Source organism: Canis lupus, chromosome 17 (genome assembly GCF_003254725.2).
Source record: "Canis lupus dingo isolate Sandy chromosome 17, ASM325472v2, whole genome shotgun sequence".
NCBI classification, from domain to species: domain Eukaryota; kingdom Metazoa; phylum Chordata; class Mammalia; order Carnivora; family Canidae; genus Canis; species Canis lupus.
Window position 1 is genome coordinate 6,103,603 of NC_064259.1, and position 13,058 is coordinate 6,116,660.

The 13,058-nt window shown below is 44.7% G+C and overlaps 1 protein-coding gene across 6 annotated transcripts in view; it reads right to left on the bottom strand.

Moving 5' to 3' along the window:
* MBOAT2 (membrane bound O-acyltransferase domain containing 2) overlaps positions 1-13,058 on the bottom strand; it is a 123,456-nt gene that overhangs the window by 12,615 nt on the left and 97,783 nt on the right. For all 6 annotated transcript variants that reach the window (XM_025454721.3, XM_025454719.3, XM_035700657.2 and 3 more), the window contains 3 exons: positions 8,946-9,001; positions 7,724-7,778; positions 2,450-2,633 (listed from right to left, as the gene is read on the bottom strand). In XM_025454721.3, the coding sequence (XP_025310506.1) occupies positions 2,450-2,633; positions 7,724-7,778; positions 8,946-9,001 (295 nt within the window). The remainder of the gene's footprint in view (positions 1-2,449; positions 2,634-7,723; positions 7,779-8,945; positions 9,002-13,058) is intronic.

The window sequence follows — 13,058 nt, forward strand, 5'->3', positions numbered from 1 at the left end:
AGACATCACAACAGAGACTGACAAGTGTTCCCCCGGAGCCACCCTCCCCTTCTTGCACAATGATGGAATTTTTATTTGAGCACGACTAGCTAAATTTTTATTTGACCACACAACCACGGTCCCCTCCACAGCCAAGTGTAGCCACGCGGTCCATGGATGTTAGCTCAAGTAACGTGCACAGCGCTGAGTCGAGCCAGCTTACACCGTGTGCTTGCATTTCCACCCCCAGGATGGCAGAAACAGGGGAGAGCCTGGATCCTCGACCCATGGAGCCACCACATTACTGACTGACCACTGATGCTTTGGATGTCGTGTGAGGGGAAAAAGAAACTTCTACCTCGTTTCAGCACCTAAACCCGTTATCTGATTTAGACCAAGATAATTGAGAATTCCAACAAAAAGGCCACTGGCTATCTGACTGCCCTACTTTGGATCATAAGAGCCTACATACCCGACGGATGCACACAGAGCTTCCAAATGCCTTTGAGAGATTTGTAAATAACTACCACTTCTGTGTGAACTTTGTACGTGTGGAATTTAAACTCAAAACATAGTAAGACAGTACGATAGCGATTAAGAATATTTGCCACTGCCAACAACCTCTGATTTATGATGTCTACCACCCAAGAGAGGAAAAGTGGCATTTTATAAGAGTGAAACCCATTAAAATTCAGGGTCAGGTGATAGAATATATAAATGTGAATTATTCTTTGTTGGGTTTGATTTACTAGTACTCCAAAGTTTATAGCACTTGAGATTTTTTCAAATATTTTACATTATGTTCAGTACCTTGATTCCTAGCTTTCGATCCTCTTTCTATATATAATAAGCTATCTATATATAAAACCCTTTCTTTCTCCTGTGGCAGTGAGACCTCTAAAGGTCTCTAAAGGGTTAAGTGGTCAGCCTGAGACACAAAATAGTCAATGGGAGAGACGTGAATGTACTCAATTTCAAGTGTGAAATTCAACCCAGTATGATACAGCATTTATCAATTAACATTTAGCCAGTAATAGAAAGGATGAAGATAAAAGGACCATTTTGGTATAAAACACAATGAGTCACATGACAGAAAAGAGATAAAATAGGAGCCTTTGTGAATGTGTGCACCTTTCCTCACTCATGCTTCATTCTGTAATAACTTAGGGAAGGAAGGTGATCCTTTGCTCCAAGCCCCACATTCAGAAAAAAACACACTAGCCCCCTTTCTTGTCTCTCAGACCTTTTGATCGGCCTGTTTCTCATGGGACTCTTAAATTTTACCAGATCAAATCCAACAGAAACTCAGCCTACACAAAGCTTCAGAGTCTTTCTTGACACAGGAGCATCTATATCCCAGCAGCTCAAAGAAAATAAAGCTTATATTGAGCTGTGAGGCAATCCAGCACAGACTTTGTACTCAGGACTGTCGGGGTCTGAATTCCAGTTTCCTACTGCCAACCTGGGACATCTCCATCAAATTACGTAGGCCTGGTTTCCTCCTCTGTTAAGCAGTGAACTACCTACCTTGTGTTGTGAGCTCGGAGAGAGTAAGTGAAGTGTCCCCAGCAGGGCCAGGCAGGGGGGGAAGTGCTACCAAAGTGGTAACTATTGTTAACTTTTTTATTGTGGGAAATCAGGAAAACTTCTATGGAAAAGGTGATATTTGATATAGACCTTTTTTTTTTAATATTTTACTTATTTATTCATGAGAGACTCACAGAGAGAGGCAGAGACACGGGCAGAGGGAGAAACAGGCTCCCCACAGATGTGGGATTCCATCCCAAGATCCCAGAATTAGGACCTGAGCCAAAGGCAGACGCTCAACCACTAAGCCACCCAGGTGCCCTGATGTGGACCTTTGAAGAGGAGCAAGATTTCAACTAGTGATGACCAGGAAGAGGAGAGGGAAGTCAGGAGAGGAGAACACCCTGAATTAGCTGGAACTTCAGCAAAGGGAAGGAAAAACCCTAGGAAACTTGGCTGGGTCAGTTCTGCACACACAGCTTTCCTGTAAAATACTTGGTAACTGTGAAGCACCGTTCTCAGGAGCTCAGCATCACTTGTTTTTGTTTGTTTGTTTTTAAGATTTTACTCATTTATTTGAGAGAGCGAGAGAGCACAAGCAGGGGGAGTAGCAGAGGGAGAGAGAGAAGCAGACACCCCGCTGAGCAGGGAGCCTGACACAGTGCTCAATCCCAGGACCCTGAGATCATGACCTGAGCGGAAGGCAGATGCTTAAATGACTGAGCCTCCCAGGTGCCCCTCAGCATCACTTCTTAAGTAACCTTAGTTTTGTTCTTTGAGCACGATCGTGCTGCTACCAGGCATCACTACTAGGTGCGCTGTGAAGAGTCATTTATCTTAAAAATAGTTTCAAAGACACAGTAAGTTCAAACCTTGAAGACATTAGTATCTTTAAGCAAACAACACAATGCCATCAAGGCTCAGATCAATCTCGTGGGCTTACGTTCGGGGACGGCTCTGCTCTCTCACATGGCATTTCCTCTTTCCCACTTGGGCTTGGCTGTGCCCTGTGCTGCGCCCGGCCCTCGATGAAGATGATGTAGTCTCTGTAAGAGCAGAGCGGGCCCGCCAGGATGCCCATGAAGTTGCAGGTGTAGCTCAGGTACTCCAGGAGGCTTGGCATGCGCCTGTGGGTAAAACACGCAGCTTGTGAGATGTGACACAAGCTCTCCGAAAATCCAGCAGCAATCACAGCCTTCCATCTTGCGGCTCTTCCCATTTCCGCAACAAAACGAGCTTTCATTTTCACTGGCATTCGAACGATAAGAATTTAAAAGATGAGGGTGCAGTAATGCTCAACAGTATTGCTGGATGAGAGTTTTCATACAGATCTCTGTGAGCAAGTACAAAGGGTTGCTACTGAATTTCTTCATTATAAAACAAACCTAAGACAGACCAGATATGGCATAAAGAATCATCCCTCACTAGCTCATCATTCACTCACTCAACAAATCCGTATGTGCACCGACTATGTGCCCACATGCCCCAGGGTCTAGAGAGACTGCAGTAAACAAAACAGAGGAATATTCTGCATTCACAGAGCTCACATAACAGATGCAGAAAGCAGATAATTAAAATATACATATAAAAAGTATTTTCAGAAGTGTTGGGTACTATGAAAATAAAGGGTTTTTATTATTATTATTACATTAACAAGTCAAAGAAGACCTCTTATAAGGCAACATCTGAGCAGAGACCGGAAGGCAGTGAGACAGGGAGCTGTGTGAGTATCTGAGATAAGGATTTCAGGCAAGGGGTCAGTGCAAAATCCCTGAAGGGGGGGCAGTCCAGCAGCAGGGAGGCTGGTGTTGCTGAACCAGGGAAACAGGAGGAAAATCAGGGAGAATGGAGGTGATATTATCTAGGGCTTGCCTTATAAGTCATGGTAGGAACTTGGGACTTTACTCTGAATGCAATGAAAAACAACAGTAGGGTTTTTTAAAGACCATGTTTCCAAAGAATCCCTCTAGCCTCTGAGTGCGAACGGGACAATGGTGGAAGTCAGAAGGCCAGACAGGCACCACTGGGATCTCCAGGAGGAGGCAACAGTGGCTGGGAGCAGTGGGGGAGGCAGCACCTGCATATAGTCTGGCGAGACAGCCTGGTGGTTTGCCTGTAGACTAGATGTGGGTGCAAGAGAAAAAGGAATGAAGGATGTCTTGCAACGTTTTTCACTCAACTGCTTTGAGGTCTATCCAGGTGGCACATGGCATCTAAAGTTTACTGAGCTTTCTAGTTCTTAATGCGAGGAATCAGGTAAAAAAAAAATACCTAGCAACACAGGAGCCCATGTTGACCATATACATCATCATACAGGTGAATTATCAGCCTATGTTTTTCTTTTCTTTTTTTTTTTTTTTTTTTTTTTTTTTTTTTTTTTGAGAGAGAGAGAAAGGGAGAGAGTATGTGTGAGAAAACAGGGGGAAGGGCTGAGGGAAACAGAATTTCAAACAGACTTCCTGCTTAGCTTGGAGCCTACTGTGGGGCTTGAACTCATGACCTGAACTGAAATCAAGAGTTGGACACTTAACTGAGTCACCCAGGAGCCCCTTATTTATTTTCTACCAGCAGCTTCATTTACTAAGTCTGCTTCCCACTGACAATTCTAAACTATCATAAATAGAAGAACTACACCTGAGGATGGGAAGCAGGCTTCTGGAAGATGTTACGATCCTTCCTTCCTCTGAGAAGCGGTTTCCTTAAAAAGCACAAACACTCTTCTGTGGCCAAGAGAAGCTCACAGATCCCTTCATATGTATCTTTATAAAAAACAATACAAAAGAAAACAGGGCTTCCTGTCCATCTGATACTAGCTATGTCACTAAAACTCCTTTTTTAGATTTTTTTCCAGAATTATTCTTCTACATTTAAAAGCATTTTGAGCCTTACATATTTTCTCTTGAAGGCTCAAAATTGAGGAGCGAAAATTGTTGCTGGCAGATTTTCTCTTGCATTTTTTTTTCTGTAATACTGAAACAGAATGCTCTGCCTCAAACACTGGGGTGAGCACCCTACAATGAAATCCACAATAGAACTTCCTGTGCTCCCATGACAGAGCTCCATCTCAACACCAATTACTTCAGGCCCCAACCAATGCCAGGTTATCAAGGCGCAGCCCAGTCCTCCCAAGTCAAACTATGTATCACAATTGGAAGGACAGGAGATAACTCTGAACCATGAAATTTGCTGAGGTAATTTCTGGCTCAACTGTCCTATCAAATGAGAAGTCATTTTTGGTACTAAGTAGATAATTATGATGTTCGCTATTAAAATGAGAACAAAGCATGACTGCAATACTTCATTTATGACATTAAGTGAAAGAACCATCCTTTCGTTCCATGTTTATTTGGGATCAACTCCACATTGTGCTGGGTTCGAGCTTCTCAATCTCAGCATTATGGACTTTTCTGGACAATACTTCTTCGTTGGAGGGGGCGCTGCAGGATGTCCAGGGGCACCCTGGCCTCCACCCACTAGATGTCAGTAGCACCACCCCCTCTCTTCTCCACTGTGACAACCAAAAATGTCTCCAGACACTGAGGGACACAGGCATCCTCAGTAGGGAACTGCTATCCAGGTGACAAGGATATAATGATAAATGGGAAATTCTATCCTCACAGAGTTTACCTGAGGAAGGTAGAGGGAGGGACAAGCAAAAGAAACATCTAACATCAGACAGTTAACACACGTTATGAAGAGAAATAAAGCCAGGCCAAGGGCCAGAGAGTGACGGCAGGGAAGTGGGGTTTCTGACGAGAAGTCTGCGCAGTTACGAGCTACCAGCTCCTGTCGGGCCTCGTGCCAGGTGGTCCTAAGTGTGTCAGTCGACTCCCAGGTAATTACCTGAGGAACAGCGGAGGGGCCTCCCTCACGGGAGGGGAGTAATATAATCCAACACACATTCCAAGAACTCTGGCTGCTGAGTGGAGAGCAGTCTGGGGGGAAAGAACGGGCGAGGCTGTCCCAGTAGACCAAGTAGAGCTAGAGGGTCCGGCTGGGGGGCTCTTGGCGGGAGTGGTGAGAGGCTGGTCTGACCAGAGACAGTCAGATGTCACGGACAGGTGAGACACAGGCCTCCCAGGAGAGGGAATGAATCTGCAGTGAAGCGGATCTGCAGTAAGAACATGTGAGTTTGCCTAGGTTTTCGCCCTAAAAACACAAGTGACAAATGGTGCTGCCCGGAACTAGATGGGGATGGTAGGCTGGGGAGAGGGAAGGGGAGACAGGAATCACGAGTTCTCTTTGGAATGTGCTCTACTGAGATGCCTGCTCAGATCCCCGCAGGGACGCTGAAATGGCAGTTGGCTATGAGGCCGGAGCTCGGGAGACAGGTGTCATGGGAGGACGGTTCCAACCTCAAATACGTGGACACTACTTAAGGTCACCGGGCTGCACGCGATCCCCAGAGGATGGTGAAGTCCACGGGTGGAGCCCACGAACACTCAGTGGTGAACCTCAGAGTGGAGGATTCGGGCAAGAAGACAGAAGGAAAGAGCCAGGAGGCAGGAAGAGAACCCAGGTGAGGAAGGTACTTCCGGGACCGAGGGGTCCCCTGGGTGGGACGGGGCGGAGAGGCTGAGGGTTACACCCACAGAGATTAAGGGTCACCCTGAAACATGCTGTCAGACCTGTGGTGAGGACAAACCCGACTGTGAGGAGGCTGAGGTGGGAATGGGGGACCAGGAAGGGGAGACTCTCACAGAGTCTGGCTCTAAAGGCTGCAGAGTAATGGGGAGGGAGCTGGAAGGGCAAGTGAGGTCAAGATGTTTCTCCTTCCAGGGAGTGGGAAAGACAGGGAGAAGCGATGAGTGACAATGCGAGGGATGGGATAGCTGAAGGAGAAAATCCCCGAGTTCAAAGAGAAGCCGCTGGAGTCAGTGAGAAGCGAGAAGCTGGCCTTGGACTGGATTATGGACAGTTAATACTCGGTATGGGGCAGAAAGGGGAGTATTTTGTAGCAGATTTAGTGGGAGCAGAAGGAAGTAGAGCTGCCTTTATTTTCTCCAGGAGTCAAACTTTGCTACCATCCTAAGTGAGTGCGGGGGAGGGAGTGCTGGCAGTCTGAGGAAGGAGAACACACCAGCTCACGGGTGGGAGGGCGAGGGGACAGATGCAGTGGAACTCCTAGCAACACTCCGGCCGTAATCCCAAATTTGTGGGAACATGCTCAGAACAAGTCCAATCAACAATGAATGTTTTTCCACTCTGCTTTCTTCCACTGTTTGGGTAGGCGGAGAGTTGAATTTAATAGGGTTTGGGGTTTTGCCAGGTGGGGGTGTGGGAGGGAAAGGCCGAAATGGGGGCTGAGTGTCTATTAGGGAGAGGTTACAGTGGTTGGGCAAAGGTCTCCTAAGATCAGAGAACCCAGATGAAAGGAATCTCTCATCACCTAAGTGTATTCCAGTACACATTTACTGGTATATAAACAATGGCTGTAGAGAGTATCAAAATAGAATAACCATAAAGATGGAGAAATTGTAAGAAGATTCCCAAGACACGTTACCAAAAGTGAACACTCAGGGTAGGGTCTCTCTACGCTTACAAACTGAACCTTATTCCTCTGACAGCCATGCATCTCTTAGTTCTAGATTTACAAAAAACAAGGGGCTTCCTGGGAATTTTTTCTTTAGGTAAAAATACATATTTGATTCTTAATTATATTAGGTTAGGACAGACCCTCCTGAGAAATTAAGCTATTCCTCAGATTAGTCAACAGAATACTATAATAAATGAAGTAGAAACCCACCCAGAATGAATTCCTCAAATATCGAGGACATCTTACTGGTTCAAAACATGGCATCTATGTGCTATATTAACACATCTTAGCCCAGTACCTGCCATTAAGTTATTGGTCTATAAATGGAAGCAGTGATTATCACTCATTACTATATGACAGACATGAAAACTATATGATCTTCTTGTCTTCAGGAAACTCAGAAAATCATAGGAGAGACAGAAAATGTACTGATATCCTCATGGTACAAAAGAGGAACATACTGTAGGATGATCTATCCAAAGTGCCACGGGAGCCCTAGGAGGGGGTAGATAGCCTAGCCTAGCAAGATTTGGTGGCAGGGAGGTATGTGGAGGGAGGCAGGTTTGGTTTTCATGAAGTCAGTACCTCTAGCGGGACGAGTCTGCCTTAACCATGAGAGTAAAGTATGTCCTAGGCAGAGACAGCATGGACCATGGCAGGACACGATAAGGGGGCACGTACCTTACAGCTAAACCTCTCTGTGATGAAGTCAGTTCCTCATCCTTTCGAAACATCCCTGAAAAATACAAATAGGTACTGTAATCAATTATGGTTTCCCCCGAGAAAAGAATGGTATTTTCTCCCATTCACACTTGTTCCCCTTTTCTCATTGGAAATTCAAGCTCTAATCCCAATTTTGGAATAACAGATTCCTTTCTTTCTCACTGCAACATAGGTTCTCACTGCACAAATCTCACTCTTCTCTAGAGGAAAATTATTATTAAAAATTTCAAATTGCTAAATTGCTAACATATTTTAGGTAAACACTATGACTTTCAAAAGAAAGTATTAAAGTGTTTCTATTATTAGATATTTTTTAAGTGACTAATATCAGTATTATGGGCTAGAAGCTCAACACAAAGCAAGGAATGATTTCCTTACCTCTCTATGATGCTAAGGAATGAAAAAGGTACTCCTATACCATCTCCATCCATTTCTTTACCTTCTCTCCTCAGAGAGGAGGATATGGTTTCTTATTAGATCCTAAGCCCGTTAATTTAAAGACCAGAGGAGGACTGAACTAAGAAGTAACGATATACTTAAAAATTATTTGTAGGTCTTCCTTAACAGATGGTACAGGATGGGTGATCTATACAGTGACGCTAAAAACCCTGTGCCAGAAGCTCCCTAGACCACTACAAATGACTGGTCTGATGGTGATACTTCTCCAGTCTGTGAAGAAACCAGAGCCTAACTCATGACTCATAGCCCACACCATTAGCATTTCCTATGGTAAGGTGTCCATTCACTGAAAATATAAAATAGGAATATACAAATATTTATGCTAAAAACATATATAGCTGTGTGTATGTATTGTATGTATCATATAATAAGGGGTAAGGGACACGGGGAAAAACACTCAAATATTAATAAAAATGTAACACGAGATGAAGCAGAGATTAATACAACTTGATTTAGATCAAATGTCTATTTCCTTTACATTTTAAATCGCCATTAATGCGGGTCATATGACAGGATCCCATTCTTTTACTCTGTTTTTGTCACTGAATCAAGTGTGAAACCAAGATGAAACACTGCAGAAAAATAAACACACGCAGAGTTAAATATTCCCTTTTCTAAACTCCTCTAATACAAGAGCTGAAAGTTAGGGTCATATCTCAGGCAAAAGTACATTTGAATAGGATTTCTTTCAGTGACGAAAATTTAATTTCTAGATTCTTACCATCATGAATCTCGTAAGCCAAACTAGTGATCTTCTGGGTAATTATCATCATTGGGCTGTGACAAAATAAAAAATAAATATTTAAAAGCAGAAACTTAAAAAATACTTGTGATGTATGAAAAAGAGTTTACTCTGCTTATACAACTGCAAAATCCTGACATTTTTTTTAACATAAAAAAAGACCTCCAAGGGATTTCAAAGACATAATCCAGGGGCTGCCGTGTTTGGGGAAGGCATGGGAGCTAGATCTAGGCCTTCTCCCTTGCTTTGAAAAAAGCAGGAAGGGAGAAAGGAAGGGAAGGGATGGGAAGGAGGCAGAGAGAGAGAAACCATGAGAGACCCTGTGTGAGCAGCGCTGCTGCCCCGACTCTGCGCATTAGAACACCAGGCCACAGGGTTACCTGGGCATCAGGCGTAGCCCTGGTTTCCTGATTTTGACTTTCCAACATACCATGCTGCCTTCTGCCTCAGCTGACTTACAGGTGGAAAGTGAGTTGGGAAAAGGGGAATAGGTAGAAAATTAAAGGAGGTTGGGTGAGAAATGCAGAACAAAACAGGAGGGATGGGCGAGGAAGAAACAGGACAATGTCTGTCCCGCTTGTCTGAGACCAGGGGCTAAGGGCCTGTGAGAGCTGCCCTAGGGACAACACCTAAAGCCTTTTATTTTTTTTTTAAGATTTTATTTATTTATTCATGAGAGACACACAGAGAGGGGCAGAGACACAGGCAGAGGGAGAAGCAGGTTCCTCGTGGGGAGCCTGATGCAGCATTCGATTCCAGGACCCTGGGATCATGCCCTGAGCCAAAGGCAGATGCTCAACCACTGAGCCACCCAAGTGCCCAATAAAGCTCCCCTTCAATGAGGGTGCTAAATCATGTCATAATTAAGATGGTAATATCTTTTTATATTTTATAGTCTGTAATTGAATGGATAACTTGGAAAGGAAAAATAAATCAATCCACATAAGAAAGCCACCAGGATATATCTTTATCCTTTATCACGTTAGCTTAGACATTCATATCACAGAACAATTAATCACAAGGTATTTATTTATATTTTGGGAATTTCCCTAAAACCAGGAAATGGTGTTTTGCCTACAGGTAGAGTGTGAGCTCTATCTTCTCGGGGTACGCATGGCCACCGCCACTGCATAGCCAAGGAGAGGCCCTCAGAACAGGCCAGCCACACAGCCAGCGAGTGGCAGGAGGAAGCTCAGACCCCACCACGGGGACCCGGTGCTCTTCCACCTGTCCCCACCACTCAGAGCTCGAGACTGCTTGGTGTGGACTCCACCTCTGGCCGAACGCGAGGATCCTTCAACTCCTAAAGAAAGAAGAACACCATCCAAGGCAATGAGACGCACAGACCTGGGCCCCAGAACCGCTCATTCTACTGACCTGACAGGCAAGATCTCACATACACACACACACACACACACACACACACACACACACACACGCACGTACCCGTCATATGACAACTGCTCTCAAACTCAAAGTGCATAACGGAGGAGATTCCCCTTGGGTTCCCTTACAACTCAGTTCCTACCTTTCCACCACTCACTCTCGGGAAATGATCCCTCAGGCAACCTATCCCCCCCCAGGCTGCCAGGAACACCCAGCTGCCGTGTTAGCTTCCAGGATGTTTTCTATGCCTCTGAGGTTTGTAAAAATAATGACTCCCACTTCCCTGGGGGCAAAGAATCACTTTTCTCATCCTGCCTCATTCTCTTCATCGTTTAGCCCACCCAAGAATTACAAAATACTCTTCGGTTCTAAATTCGAATTCCTATTTCCTCTCAAAACATAATAAAAACGACTGATCAAATAACGAAGTTCATCAACTCAGTGACACACACACGTATATGATGATCCCAAACCTGCAGCTGTGTGCTTTCTGAGTGTGCGCCCGTCTTGTGGCTCCGGCGTCGGGGCATCCCTGTGTCAGGTGTGGGGGCTCCTGTGGCTGCCAGGTGTGCAGGCTGCAGCCGGCTCATGGAAATGAGCTGGGCGGGGAGGACGGGGCGTGCGAGGCTGTGGTGCTGGATCTGAGAACCATGCTCCCCGCCAGGGATGGAGGGAAGGCAGGGAGCAGAGGTGAAGGCTCCAGAGTCTTTCCAAACGTTGCTCTGTCTACTTAGACCACTCTTTCTGTTTTGCCAAGACAGCCCCTTCTTCAAGTCCCAGCCGAGAAGCTACTTTGTCCTAGGGGCCCACAGAACAGCGCCACCTCTAGTGGCCCCTCTGCCACAAAGCCCACACCTGCTCTTCATTTAACCTTTGTTTGCCTCCTTCAAAATATTTTCAGGTTCATGGGTGCTTCATTAATCAAATTACAGTGGTTGTTGTTAAATCTGTCTTTCCTTTCTAGAAAGCCCATGAGGTAAGAAACCAACAGTCTTTTTCACCTCTGAATTCCCAGGGCCTGGCTCAAGATACGTGCTAAATAAATATTTTTAAAATGCCAAATAAACAGACTCTTCTAAGTGTCCAATCAAGATCCCCTACTCCTTCTACAAGTTAATCAGGCTCCCTCCCACCTGCCCCTTCTCATCTGTGCTTGAAAGCATTCATCATACTGTTTTTTAATTTTTTGTTTACTTTCCTGTCACCACAAAAGTCATGGGCCACTGAACACCAGAACTCTGCCTTAGTTATCTCTGCACCTTTGATACTTGGCATATACATGGCTCAAAGAACCAACTGGTTTGCAAAACATCTCAACATCTTTTTGTTTGCTTTACCAGTGGTCATTAGCCCTGAATATTCCCTTGGGTTTTAAATAGGTGGTAGTTCCACTGCCTCTGGTCCAACCTGTCATGGGGTGGGTTCAGGGAGTGGCAAATGTGAGAGTAAAACACTAGAAGGCAGAATTACTACAGAGAGACCCTGAAGGAGTAAGTTACAGATGAAAGTAAGATAGTACTGAAGTAAGAGGTTCAGTAAAGCACGGACAGATTAATGGGAGCTCAGAAAAGTAAACCAGAGGGGAAAACGGAGAGATGAGTCCAACACAGGCGTGTGTGTGTGTGTGTGTGTGTGTGTGTGTGTGTGTGTGTGACCAGGAAACAAAACAGAGTGATGGGGAAGGAGAACCACCCTCACCTCACTACAGCTGAACCAGGATGCAGAGAAAACATGTCTAAATGCAAACACATTACTGGCAGTGCATCTTCTTTTAAATGCAAACAACTCCAATGTGCTCAGATTACCAGCAGTGTATCTTCTTAGCAGTGCACTTTGTTCATAAATACTTGTTTTGGTGACTCATACATTATTTCACTTGTAGCTTTTAACTATATTTTAACTACCTGCTGACTTTGCATCTAGTGGAGCCTCCATAGCTAGTCACTTCCTGGGTCCTGAAAGTCTGAGATCACTTGATGCAAATCAGAAAGACTGGCTTTTCCCCCAGGGTGGAATCTGAGGGATGGAGGAGGGAGAGGAGGTGGGTGGCCTCCAGCGAGTGAGCTCAGGGCTGTGGACAGAGCCACCATACCTTCTACATGAAGACATCTCTGTATTCAAGTGTAAGGACGCATATTTACTCCTGCTGGCACTCTGCGAGGAATGTGGGAAAATATGGAATCTAACTGTTCAAAATAAACACCGCAACTGATGAAAGAGTAGCAGGTAATATTTTTTAAAAAGCCTTATCTGATGTAAAGAACTAAAAGTTTTACACTTCCTGAAACTTAAAAAAAAAAAACAGATGCAGGAGTTAAAAATCTTTTATATGCATTTTTTTGGTCTCTACAAATAATGAGAATGGGATTTAGTTCTATCACACAGAATTCAACAGTAGTTAAACATTATTAGAAAATGAATGCTAAAAAGAATAGTCACTTTCTTAACTGTCCATCTCTAGGAGACGCTATCTCTAAAGACATCTGCATACAAATGAGATAAAGCAACACACCTGCCAGGTCAAAGGTCAGTTTGCCACCAGGGTACAAGTCACCTGACAACAGAGAGCCCCACACACAGAATGCCAAAGACCACAGAGGGAGACGTGATGGAAAAGGGCATGGGTTTCCGAGCCACGTCCATTCATTCACCTTACTCTCTCATTCAGAAACAGGTGTTCAACAAGCAAAATAAACCAGATGCTAG